The sequence below is a fragment of the Labrus bergylta genome, chromosome 3 (genome assembly GCF_963930695.1).
Source record: "Labrus bergylta chromosome 3, fLabBer1.1, whole genome shotgun sequence".
In the NCBI taxonomy this organism is placed as follows: domain Eukaryota; kingdom Metazoa; phylum Chordata; class Actinopteri; order Labriformes; family Labridae; genus Labrus; species Labrus bergylta.
This window is the reverse complement of record NC_089197.1, coordinates 30197731-30211772: the sequence shown is the minus strand read 5'-3', so window position 1 is coordinate 30211772 and position 14042 is coordinate 30197731. Positions and strand designations below refer to the sequence as shown.

Genomic DNA, 14042 nt, shown 5'->3' with positions numbered 1-14042 from the left:
GTCTAAATCAGGCCCTCGGCAGTCAGATCAATACACTGATAGGACTGGAATAAGATAAACCCTGAAATCGAAAGGAACCCTAATTTACTGTCTTACAGAGGGAGTAGTTGGTTCGTGACTCATTCTTACACACAGGTTCACAAACACACACACGTCCAGATAAATCAACTTTAACGAGGATGGGGCAAGCTGTACATTTTGGTTCCCATCTGTCTCCCATGACGCTATATTTGGCTTTCTTCATGCACAAAGTCATTTCCTAGGCAACCATTTGTTATAATACTTTGACTATTACACCAAACAATATTAATCAATGAATACAATACAATAAGCAGGAAATTATCTAATTTGTTATATTATTTATATTCACTCATATGACCTTTATAATAATTTCCAATCAAGGTTTCCAGGTGAAATAGTAAACGTCTCACAACTTGTTTTTGCTGCCACTGAATTGACACTTTTTCCTCTTTTTTTTTAACAAAACTTCTTGAGAGTATGAGTAGTAGACCTTTGTGATGGCAAACATACTGAGACAAAAAATCAATGTAAAACAGGCCCCAAGCCTTTTTTTCAATTATTCCTAACATAATAAACTTGACAGTTCTATTTTCTTTCTCCCTTTTACCACTTTTGTTAGTCATGCAACCTTCATGTCTGTTGAACCCGTGCAATTACAGTCGAACATAGACTTTGTTGCTGGAAAAAATGGCCTTGTTTTTCAAGCAGAGTCTGAAAACTTTAGTCCATACAGCTATTATTTTTGAGAACTTCAACTTCTAAATAACAGTAAACGTACATCAGCAGTTATCCAGCTTTTTGTTTTAGCACTACAAAGTGTATTTACTTGCATTGACACAAAACAATGCTATATGTTAGTGGCAAAGCGATGTCTAATAAAGTTAATCTTTGCAGCTATTTTAGATTTATTCATTGCCTTGGTCTTAGGACAGAAATGCTTGCTGGCCTTGTACAAACTGTGTCATTTTGACCCTTTATAGCTTTAGTCGATGACAACTCAAAACATTTAAGTCTAGATTAAGTCAAAAGTCATAAAAGTTCAGTCATTAATCTTAAAAAACGTTTGAAATGTCAAAAACTTTTTCACTATTTAAATTGATTCAGTTTGACTGACAGTTATCAGACATTTGTATCAATGTGGCAGGTTGAATAAGCAGTTTTATAGCCTTACAGATATTTGAAACACTTAAATAAATGCATTTCACTATATGTTAAAGCATCTGTAAAATGTATAATTGTAAACAATCACAGGGAGTCTATTACTGCACTTTCACTTTAATGAACACACACACACACACACACACACACACACACACACACACACACACACACACACACACACACACAGTATTTCTTCCTCTTTTCTGCCTCTTAATGCCACACCTGCTTGTGTTTTGACGGACGGATTAACCACAGTGAGGGAAAATATCATGGAAGTTGAATGTCTGATAGACCACGACTAACATTTTCATCCTTTTTCATCTTGTTATTAAAGGAGGAATATGCATTTTTTCACACTTAAATGTAATAGAAATCAAGTATATCCTCTGAAAATAAATCTGTGAGTCGTGACTGTCTACAATGAGGGTAACACCTGAGTCCCACTGTCTGTGATGATTTCTGAGCTTTCCAAGCCGTATCTACACTTTGTTTACATCACCAGCTCCTCCCCTTGCGTATAAAAGTTGTTTAATTGAGGGACTAGAGAAATGAAGAACGACATACTGTACTCACTTCTTATTTGAATGTCACGTAAGCGTTTCTAGATCACGGTCATTTCGGGTAAATTTACATGCAGTGAAAAAATACGAGCATAATAAAAATCGCTAGCATTAGCATGCTAACACAACAATGCAAGTTGTTTTGGTTTCATGCTGGTGCTCAAGGGCGACACCTACTGGATCAAAAAGTTGCATATTATTCCTTTAAACAAAACATACATGTCGTCAGAGTTTTTATTATCAAAGATCTATTTCTACCTCGTCAACATCTCATCTCTGTCATGGAAACAATGTAATCCCTAATTTAAGTAAAACATTGTTTAAGTCAAATTGCTGCTGCTGGAAACCATAGTTTACCTGTCTGCATTACCTGCTCAACAATCTCTTTTGAAATGTTATGTTGCAATGTAATAAAATGTTATGTAAATGTTGTAAGTTAAATATCTCTGGTCAGTTTTAGGGGTTGTTTTAAATTCCACCTAGTTGGATAATTGGATTGGAGTCCTATTATCTATTAGGGTTTGTAAAAAGGGGCAGGTATACCCTTATCAGGCTCTGTATTCTTTACAAAGCTCATAAATGATCACAGATCAAACACAAACTCCTAAAACATACAAACATGTCAGCATATCATCTCACTGCCAGAGATCCCTCCAAACCTTATCAAAAAGTTCAAGATGGGAACCTGCCATAGCTACGACCTCAGGCTCTTATCCCTGCCAAACTGCATTATAAAGTGGAAGACTGACTCCAGGTTGTGCCCACCTTTGTAGTAAATATAATACCTCAGGCCAAAACATCCAAATGATGGATATAAATCAGCAAACAGCAGCCATAATGACAAAGCTACTAGAGCTTGGCAATCACTCCTGCCTGTAAAGGGGGAGGCATTTCTGAAGGCTTCAGACACTAATGGCTTTAAAATTTCATGAAAGGCCTAAGCAAACTATTCAACCGTATGGTTAAAATGAGATTTGGATAAGGGGAAATTGGGAAATGCCATCATCTGCTTCTGCAGTCTTTACTTTATCATAAAGTTAGTACAATATTTACACATATACAAAGATGGAAGAGTTTCAGAGGGGAGAGAAGAACGTTCTTAAATAAATATCATTCGTTTGGGTTTTTAGCCTGAGAACAGTACCTATAAGAACTGCAAATTGCATTGGGGACTAACAGTCCACATATCACGCTTGTTTGGTATCCCCATAACAATTATTGCAGTAAAAAAAAATGGAGAAGTAAAAAATTGTGACCAAAACGTCTTATTCAAAAAGGTCCTAACCATGCCTGCTTTGCCCTATAAAACACCATCTCCACTATCTTCTACACTACAGTACAACAGGAATACTGCAAACACAGAGATGGATATCAGAGTGATTAATCTGTGGCCAGACTTACACTTGGAAACCAGCAGAAGGCAGAAAGGGTGACTTACAGAACTGCAGAGTAAGAGCTCCATTTAGGATACCAAGATATGAGGCAGACCTAGACCAATATGGGTGAACCTCACCTTGACTGCATGTGTGGTAAAGTTGATATAGTAAATGATTGAAGGATCCTGTTGGGACTGTAAAATCATTGCGCACTCAGGGTGATGTAGTTTGATGTGATTCCAGTCAAGCTGCATAATGACATACTAGGAAGGGGAATCATATGACAGCAGGGGAGATAATGATGGGATATGAGACAACCAGTATCTGTGCTGGTGATTTAGATATGACAGACTCCGGTGAGATAGACTGACTTGCCTAAAATGGCTTCCAAACATTAACAGGAAACCTATCAGTACCTGATAAACTGCTGTACTCTGCACATGATTATGCTTTACATAAAAAACAGAGCTGGAATATTGCCTGGAAATGAACTGTCTCTAGGTTATTTGTATAAGGTAAATGTTTGCTTTAGCCTGTGCTGTAACTTCTGATAGATCAGCATGAAGACTAAAACTGGTGCATTCTCCCAATCTTTCCAGTTTTTGAGCTCGATTTTCCCCTTTTTTCTCTCAAAATGAGGATGAAGATTTAAACAATACACTGGTGGAAGTTTGCATTAGTAAACAATAAATTGGGATTTAACCAATGCACTTTATGTCAATTAATATGTTTAACCAAAGTATGTTGTTGTTCTGTCAAAGACAGTAATCACCTCCCAGATCCAGACTGGCACCTAATTGATTGGATCCAGCACCTCCCTTGTCGCTATCAAAATCTCTTCATAAAACTTGTGTAATGTTTAATGTTATGTGTTCTGACGTTCTTTTATTTTCTCCTTTCCTGCATGTCATTCCCCACTCTCTCTTTCCCCAGGTTCCTACTCTATCCACCTCCTATCCTATCAGATAAAGGCAAAAAGCCCCAAAAATACATCTTTAAAAAAAGGGGGGAGAGAGCGAGGGGTCAGATTGCGGTCAGGTCATGTAGGGATGCCTGAAGCGGGAGTTTTGTCCATGTCACCAAAGCTAAGTTGATGTTACTGTCTGCAATGATCAAGGCAGAGGGATCCATGGTAGTTTTGTGGGCTGTTTTGGCCAAATAAATAGGGTATATTGTTATTCTCTGCTGTGCTGCTGTTTGGTGTTGATAATGAATAAGGAGAGCGACGAGATGATGAAAGTGTTGCTGTTTGTGCAGGGACATGAGAAGTAGGGGTGCTGAAGGTGTTGCAGCACACCTAAAGTCAGGCACAATTAAAACCATCAGCTTATAAAAACATTTCAACTCAAATTGTTCCTGCAGAGTGATACAGCTCACAGCAGGTTGGAGCTTTTCTATCACTGCGCACAAGTGAGGTGTTTCAGAGCTTTTCAACATAATGAAAGACTTGTGATCATCCTGTCAGTCAGAGCAGCATCAGTAGATGTGTCTCAAAATTTTGTGGTTGATTATTCTTTAAATAGCTACAGAACAACCTCTGACAGGGAGACGAGCTCATACTGACAAGCGAATGTGAGAGTGTGCCATTGCGCACAGAGGTGGAGAGACATAAAACACAAACTTCAATTGATCATTTTGATTGTTTCAATGATACTCAGTTTATCATTGAAGTGTGTGAACAACACTGCAGACTGTAGTCTTTGTTAGCTGGCTGATGCAGTCCATGAGTTCAGGTGTATGTCACCTTCACGCCTCTGTTCATAATAAATTATAAGTAGTACTCTAGTACTAATTAGAATAAATAATCCTCAAGATTTAAATATTTAATTAATAAAATATGAATTTGCGCAGCACATAGTATGATGTTATCATGTAGGATGACTTCTCTCAACTAAAAACAGAGCGAGGGAGACAGATGCACACCATGATTCTACAAGCTTCTCTCCAGTTGATTTTGAGCAATTATTGAGATTGCTCTGGAGTGACCAAGGCACTATCCATTTTTATGCTTTCCATGACATTTTGGTCTCCACCTGTACTTTACAAATTAACCACTGGTCAACAGACTGATGTACCACTCAATCCACGGATCATAATTGAAATGTCTAGAGCTGTACCTCTCTGCTAACTCAATAATTCCAAAACAGGTTTTTGTTCAACTAAGGATTTTTTTTTTTTTTGTCTTATTTCACCAGGTCGTGCCAATCACTGGTCAGCCATTATTGGTGCCTCCCACTCTAAAAACTATGTGCTGTGGGAATATGGTGGCCTTGCCAGTGATGGAGTAAAACAGGTGGCTGAGCTGGGCTCCCCGGTCAAAATGGAGGAGGAGATCAGACAGAAGGTAAGATTCTTCAGCACGACGAGCTGGCTGATGTGTCGTTTGTGTCTTACATAAAGTAGAATAAAAAAGGATCAAAAGGTCCTCCAACTGATGAGAGGAGTTGCAAAAAACAGCTGGGGCCTCCGGAGGCTGTTCCACGGTACAGGCACACCTGAGTTCAGTATGATATGACAGTGTTCAGTGATGTTTTGAGATTGTTGTCAAGATTTATTAGTGCTTTGAAGCAGCTACACTAGCCTGTCGCTGTGCTACAGTTTTCTCGTTATCAATACACAGGATCTCAGAGTAACTTGTTTGAACTGGTTTGAAAGCGAAAAGTCAACGTCCAGAGGAACCATAGAAATGCTTCGCTGTGCCAGAGGCAAAACCCCTACGTAGACCCTGTATAAGAAGTTGATATGGCCTCAGAGAGTTTCTTTATCCTGCAATTTCTCTTGAGGCCACTTGTGGTGAAAAGGTTGCAAAAAGAAGTACGATTACAAAAACAGACCCAAAAAAACTACTTCTGGCTGATCAAATACCTCCATTTTTTTTTTAAATGGTCTCAATTAGGGCCCGACTGATATGGGATACTTTGGGCCGATACATTTATCGATATGGGGGAGAGAAAAAAATCTGATACCAACACGTCAACCATTTTCTTTCTTAGATCTATGTTTGATCTGTAGAGACAGAAAGATGTAGAACAGCACATTTATTGAGTTGATCCCTAAAATGTAGATATCAAACTCTCGTGGAAAAGATGTACAGTATAACGTAGGCAAGATGGTAACTCACGTATGTGCATCACCACTTGACACTCTGGAAGGTGATGATGCTTGTTGTAATCCATATTGCCCACTCTGCTGGTAAAAGAACTGCTAGTGTATTACAATTTTACTCAAATGAAATGCTGTTTGACTATAAACAATTTGTTTGTCTGTTTGATTTATTCACCATAAATCGAGTAATATCTGCGCATATATGCGATAAAATTAGCCGATACCAATAATCACTGAATATGCTAATATCGGTCAGTATTATAGGCTGGCCAATTGATCGGTCAGGCTCAATGGCTAGATCTGTGTTTTCTGCACAACATTCATTTTCCCAATTATGGTCCCATTTAGAGTGAAAACGATGATAAAGCAGTGTATACTATAGGGCTTGGGAAGCTGCAAGACCCTACCATGGATATCTGGAAAAGATACATAGCAAAAGAAATCCACCCTGTCATCCAAAAGTGGTCACTTCTGGTTCTCAGAATCCAACATGGCAATTAAAAAAACCTCCAGAATTCAAGTCTTCAAATGTGGAGCCCACAAATCAATGGGTAACATCACTGTGGCTACATGCACTTGTTTATAATATGGATGGTCTCTACTTGAAGGCCTAAGTGGAATGTTTTTTTTCCAAGTTACTTTTCTTAACCCCCTTTACATATTCAGCTTGCTTTTGCTATTATTTGTCATTTACATATACTTTCTTTGAAACCAATTCTCTCTCTTGGCGTCTCGTCTCTCAATTATTTCCACAAATAGCACAATACATCTTTTCCTGTTCCGTCATCTCCATGGCTGTCTCTCCCTCATTCGTGCTGGCAGAGCAGATGGTCCTGCAGAGTGCTTATTGTTGGCTAATATTGAAGACCTGGAGTCACAGCAGATAATGAGAGCATAGTGTGAGCAATGGGGTCTCTGTGTCATTGCCGCCTTCCCACTGCTACTAGAGCACACTCTTTTTTCGCATTACTCTCACGTCTCTGCCTGGATTATTAGATGAGATTTTCTCTTATCTTATTAGGAGTGAATATGCCCTATATTTAATAGACCCTAAAGTAAGTGTGCCATCAATTTTAAAAGTAACTCCTAATTTAATGTTGTGTGTGAGAATTACACTTTTAAATCATGACTGGTGAACTTGGAATAATAATTTAATTTCCCACATAATTGATCATGTCTTCTTTCCAAGATCTCAGTTATGTGAGGAAAAAATAAATAAATTCCATGTGTAGGTAGAGAATGATTTACTGTGCCAGTTTTCTTTCTCTATTATAATGAACAGATACAGAGAAATGATCGCGCAGGAAGAAATGAGAGACATTTCCCGACAAGATAGATTTAATTAGCACCGGGTTTGGCAAGGCTTAAGGCTAGTAGCGGTAGTTGTGAATAACCGCTCAATAGAGACTTAGAGGATTGGCTGACACATGAACACAGGGTGATGATTACACAGGTGATCTATATCAACCCTGATTAGTCTGATACTAGAGAGCTGTATGGGATTATTCTCTGCCTAAAAAATGCCAATGAATAATCAGCCATGTCAATATTTCATATGACGTGCGTTTGCCAATTTGTGTTTTGCACGTGTACAAACAGTAGTATTGCACTGAGCCTTCATCTAACGTGGTTTCTTTGAGGTTGCCTTTCACAGCTGCAGTGAAACCTAGCAGTTAAAAAGATCTTTTGTAGGCTCAGACAGCTACTGCACACAATAACTGTGGCCGGTCTTTTTAACTACTCGGACAACACACAGTCTGTCGATGCCCTTGAGGTAAGGGCTGGGTGAAGAAGACTCCTTCTTTCAGGCCGAGCAGAGCGTCTTTGGTAAACGCTGACACAAACAGAAAAGCTGATTCTCTTTTGAGTCAGGTGGGCCGTCAGGGGGGAGCAACCAACGATAAATGCAATATTGATATTCATAGCCAGGCACCACTCCAGCTGAGGGGGTGCACTGATCAGACTGTTCATACAAAGTTTCATTTGCAGAGTCAAGCAGCCATGCAGACCATGCAAACATCTGCACACACACACACACACACACACACACACACACAGACACACAGACACACACACACACACACACACACACACACACACACACACACACACACACACACACACACACACACAGTACCCTCTGCATCCTGCTCATGTCAATTGAGAGAGTGATTGCTTTATTTTATTTCTAGTTTGTCACCCTTTCGAAGCGTGGACAAGGGGGTGCTGTACCATCTGTCTTTCTGTTACTTTTCATCCGATGTATGTGAAATGTGATATATGCATGTCCTTGGGAAAAGAATACATTGAATTGGAGCTTAATAAACTGCGACGGAACAGAGAGCAGGGGTTAATGTCTACCTTTTGATGTTGTCCCCTTTAAAAGACCATTATCAGATAGAAAAAAAGGAATGAGAATGTTACTCACTGAATTTGCCAAATCTGACCTGTCATTACAAAACAAGCATGATGTTTGGTCAAACTCTTTGACGTATTCCTCCATGTGACCGGCTGATAATAAAAAATGATTGCATGTCAGAGCCTCCTCAAACACAGCCTTCACCCACACAGTCTCAGCACCTCTGCACAGCACACATGTAATCATGGCATCGTACCTCACACCACTGATCATATTGAAACAGCCCGAGAACAAGAGTGTGAGCATTGATGTCCTTTTGTAGAATTCATATATTTAAATGAACAACATAAATTGCAACATAAATTGCAGCATTGTTAGCATTAAAGGGGGCTTGCATTGGATTTTGTCGCCTAAGATGCAGATCAGATGTTGATGTTTTCTTGTGTAACCCTCTGTTAGGGAGTTCATTATGTTAAAAAGTTGTTAAGTCTCGAGGTTCAATGCATAGTAGAGATAAAGAATGTAATCAGGGATCTTTTTTTTAATATAAATCGTTTTGCCTGACTGTAAACAGATGTGCATTACTGTTTCATTTACCAAATACAATTGCTCTTATCAGAGGACTCGGTAGAACTCGGATGCAGCCTGGGTCCATTGTTGTTGTCCCTCCTTTCATGTCGGAGGTGATTTGTATATGCATTGAGTCATTACAGAAGCTCAGTGTGTCACTAATGAGAAGTTTAATGAGACTCTCTCCATGGACCAGCGACCGGGGCCAAGGCCTCAGACGGATTATGAAATCTCCCATTTCCTCCCGCAGCACGGGGAGTTTTTCATTATTGCACAGTACGGATACTTGCTAAACCCTCTATTATCCCGAGCAGGCAAAAGAGCAGAGGCAACACAAGTCAGGCTGAAGGCAAAAAAAGACACATTACAGGTAAATCGCAGGAAATACAGATCCATTTCACATGATGCTGCAGTTTTACCAAGAATACCAAAAAGCTGCAAAGAAAGTGAGTCCTGTGGCACTACTAGATTAATTGTTCGTATTTTTATGTTTACTGATTCTGTTTTGCAAATTGCACTGCTTTACTTGTATTTCATCCCAATTAGTCTTGCAGGTTGCTGAAAGCTCTTTAAGGATGTGCAAAGAGCATTGAAGCTTATTCACAAGTTTGGTTTGCATGATGATGAACAACAGGTATTATGGTGTGAAAGCTAATAGTTAATCCTTCTCCCTCTGCTCCTCTCCCTGTGCACCCTGCAAGGATTCATATGATAATTTTGTAGTTCAGTTGTCGAGAGAACAGTGAGGTCTGCCATCTGTAAGTGGGAGGTCTGCAGTCAGGAGCGTGGGTAGAAAATAATAGATATGCAAGGTTCCTTTGGGTCTTTTGACTCTCACTCTCACAATGAGCAGGTGTGTATGTGTGTTTCTTACTCACCGCACAGAAAGCTGTCTCATTTGGTCTTTTGTGAATACCTCTTCTTGACAAGGAATAAATGCTATCAGCATTTATTTTATTTACAGAAAATGTGTATTAATTCAGTAAAGCCAAAGTGTACCGTTTTGATTCTGGGATCTCTTGACAAAGACTGTTTAAAAAAAAAAAATGATTACCTGAATTTATTTTATTTTAAAGAGTCAACCAATCCACTATGATTAGTTTTTTTCTGTCCTTTTTGCAGGAGATCATTGAGTTGTGCTTTTAGACATAAGACTGTTTATAAGCAGAGGAGCATTTAATCTGTATTCTTGTTAATGGCCAGCAGGGGGAGCCTTCACTGGTTGCAAAAATTAATAAGCTTGATTGATGATGCTACATGAGAAAATGACCCTATTTCCCACTTGATTTATTAACTCGGCAAGCTTTTTTCCTCATGAAATATGACGTCAGTGGCTATAATTATAAAGTATTCTTCAATACGGCATGATGTTTATTTGTTCTATTTACAAAAAAAGCACAGTAAGCAGATCAAAGGTTTTAGAAAGAAAATACAAAATAAAGAATAAATTACACCTGCTGAATATTGTTTCACATTCATTCAAATAATTGGAATATGTTGAAATTAAAAAAATATTGACTTTGCCAGCTGCACCAAGCAAGACACCAAGACATTTATAGTTTACTTATACTCAGATTAAAATAAAAACATGTATTCGTTTTTCTTAAAATCCGTAATATGGTTATTGTAACAGCTTTGTAGACATTACAACATATTCTTTGTGGCCTGCCAGATGCACCAGATTTTCCAACATGGCCCTCTTGCTCTTGAAGTTGAATAACCCTCCTTTAGGGTGAGGCAATCTCTAACAAACTAGTAATTTATCATCATGCATCCACCCTAGTGTCCAAATAAGGTAACTTCCTGTTAAAAAAAAGAAGAATAATAACATGGCAAAATAACATGCTTCAAGCTGGCTTTGTACAAACCAATGGGTCATGTCTGGTTATTGTTAATAACATGAACATTGTTGATAATGTCAATACAAATAAGGCCTACCTCAAATCAGCACTTTTGGTGTGGTTAAAGTGTCCTCATCTTGTACACGTTTCAAACGCCCACACTCCCTTAAGTAGGCACTTCACTTCTTACCTTTTGATAATGAGAGATTGTCATTTTTCCGTCCGTGCATACCTTCTTTAAGACCTGCATAAAGCTTACGGATTAGAGAAGAGTGAATGACTTGAGCTCAGCAGTTTTCTTGCATCATTACGTTTTATGACGTCTTCTTGAGTTCAAACCCTTGATCAAACAAAGAGATGAAACTGGTCTTCTACTTGAAGTCTTTCAGGTCTTTCAACACCCACGTTTGATTCATTCTTTTCTCCAGCTAATTATCTTATGTATGGGCGTAATGTCTGAATATGTGGTGGTCCGCGCAGCATGCAACCATGTATGATACATCAATGAAATTCACACCCTTTTATCTTCTATGAAGTGTATAGTTCCTAATTACGCATGCAAAACTATTCCTATGAAACTCTAATGTTCTCTGTGATTATCAGTGTTTGTGTTTGAGACAGTGTAGTCGTACAGTTATCATCGTATGCTCTATTGCATGAAGTCACTGACAAAGGAGAATAAATGGCTCTCTGAGAGGGGTCAAGTTGTGTAGACGCAGTGAGTTTTAATGTTGCTCAGATTCACTGTGGTTCAGATATTTCTTCTCCAGCGCCCCTGAGCTAAATCTTTCCTCAGCCGTGTTGCATTCTAATGAAGCACGGAGAGGGGGAAACCGAGCCATTAGACCCTATTAAAGGAGGCCATGCACTGCGTCCGTATCCAGAGGAGTAATGATCTTTTCATTTAGAGTGGATAAAGTGATTTAAAACACAGGGAAAAAAATAAGGTGCATTGTGTAAGGGACAATAGCAGAGAGGAACTTTGACAGGGTGAAGAGGACCTGTTGTGTCTCAGGCTGAAGGGGTCTTTTCTGGGATATCTGTTTTTATTACAGAACCTTCTGTCTGCTAAACAAATCAGTAATCTGACACAAAATGTTGAAGTGGGACGAAGTAAAACAGGATGGCACCAATCATTGCAGCAACTGATAATCTTTGAATTGTTTTATGTTGTCACTTTCAAAGTCTGTTGACATTGTCTTTTCCATATACCAGTTTTTAAACACTGCTGTGTCCCTTACATTCAACTTAGATTTTTTTTTTTTATTTAACCTTTATTTATCCAGGAAAGTCCCATTGAGATTAAAAACCTCTTTTTCAAGGGAGTCCTGGCCGATTAATAGATCTGAGTTGTTGTTGTTTACGTCAAATTATTATTTTTTGCTTTTTATAACCTCTTTTACTTTTACACCAGCGATTTCATCTCTTCTTTTTTTCTCACAGTTAACTGACAGATGCTAAATATATCAGACTGCGGAGGGATATGATAACAGTCCCTAGCTCAAAACTGGTCTTCCTGGTTTCTTCATGGCATCTGCGATAGGGGCTTAAATGACCTTTGGAAATTGTTAATTGACCAATCAGAATAAAGTATTAAGTGTATTCAGTAAATGGGCAGCTGTCGCTCAGTTGGTAGAGTCAGTTGTTTCTCAAATTGAAATGAATTAGGGTTCAATCTCCAGCTGCTGCAGCAACATGTCCAATGTGTCCAGGAGCAAGACACTTAACCCCAAGTTGCTCCCGCTGCTTCATCAGCAATGTTTGAATGTGTATGAATGGATTACTTAATACTGATGGTCACGTTACATAGCAGCCTTTGCCATCAGTGTGTGAATGGGTAGGTGTGGCCTGCGGAGTAAAATCAATTTTATTAGTCAGAAGAGTAGAAACGTGCTATTCAAGCTCAAGAACACTTAAAATGTACCCAAAATTCTGTGAAGATATTTGTAGATAAATTATTCGTCTGGTGATTCATAACAATATTTATCTTTAGATTTTCTTTAGTTAATTGTGAAAAAACAGATGAAAGAATCCAAAGAAGTTTGTAGTTTGAAATTAGATACATCAGTACAATCAAATCTTTTACGTTTCTCTGTCCTGACATGTCACCTTGCCTTGTGTAAGAAGTTAACACAGCGTTTCGAACAATGTCTCTGGCAAGAATGACAAAAGTTATCTATCATCTAAATTGGGCTTCAGGCCTCTGGAAGTATGGGAGTTGGATTAATAAGATGTATATCATGATAATTCACTCATCATCTACGGGCTCTTTATTGACTTTCTGTGTCTCTGATTGTCTTAACGCTTCTCTCTCAGCTACCATTTGTCACAACCTTACAGTATGTTTCTCACGTGTCTTTCTGTCCTAGTGCTCATGCATGGGGTCCGGTTAACCACAGTAGGATAGCAATTAGCTTTAAAGGGTCCTCTCGGAGGGTGAACCACCTTTGTATCCCACCATGCCAAACCACGGTGCACCGTGCCAAACCTCAGTGGGTGTAAGAGCCTGCAGAAATTCCCTTGCTGTTCACTGTTAACCCCCCCATGGCTTTTTCTTTCTGCTACACCACTCTTCTGTTTTTGTTGTTTTGGTATCTTCTTGGCTGTCGTCTTTTTGTTCTAACAACCAAGTAAGGTGGGAATAATTCTTTAATTTCTTTAATTTCTCTTGCCCTGTCGAGTGAGCTTTATAAGCCCTGCAGAGATGTTCATGTTCAGAAAAACAAAGCACTCAACAAAAGTTAATGCTCGCCTTGGTTCCCAGGACTGTTATTATGATTGCTGAAATCAGGAAATACTGCCAGAGGCGGGCACATTTTGAAACGCAGTGTGGTTGAGTTAGCCAATATGAGATTTGTTAAGCGTGTGTGTGTGCGTGCGTGTGTGCACATGTGCGTAGTTTGGTCACAAGAGTGGGTTGTTTGTTTTTCTCATAATGCAAAAGTCAGAAAAATTTGTTGTTTCACACTAAGAGGATGACATTTTATAATTGCAGTTTTTTTTAAAATTGCAAATGGCTATGTTTGTGGTAAATATGTATGATTAGTCG

General features: G+C 38.8%; 1 protein-coding gene across 1 annotated transcript in view; it reads left to right on the top strand.

Moving 5' to 3' along the window:
- Nucleotides 1-14042, top strand: part of spon1a (spondin 1a) — a 77713-nt gene that overhangs the window by 19031 nt on the left and 44640 nt on the right. The window contains exon 6 of the mRNA XM_020655975.3: nucleotides 5314-5462. Within this exon, the coding sequence (XP_020511631.1) occupies nucleotides 5314-5462 (149 nt within the window). The remainder of the gene's footprint in view (nucleotides 1-5313; nucleotides 5463-14042) is intronic.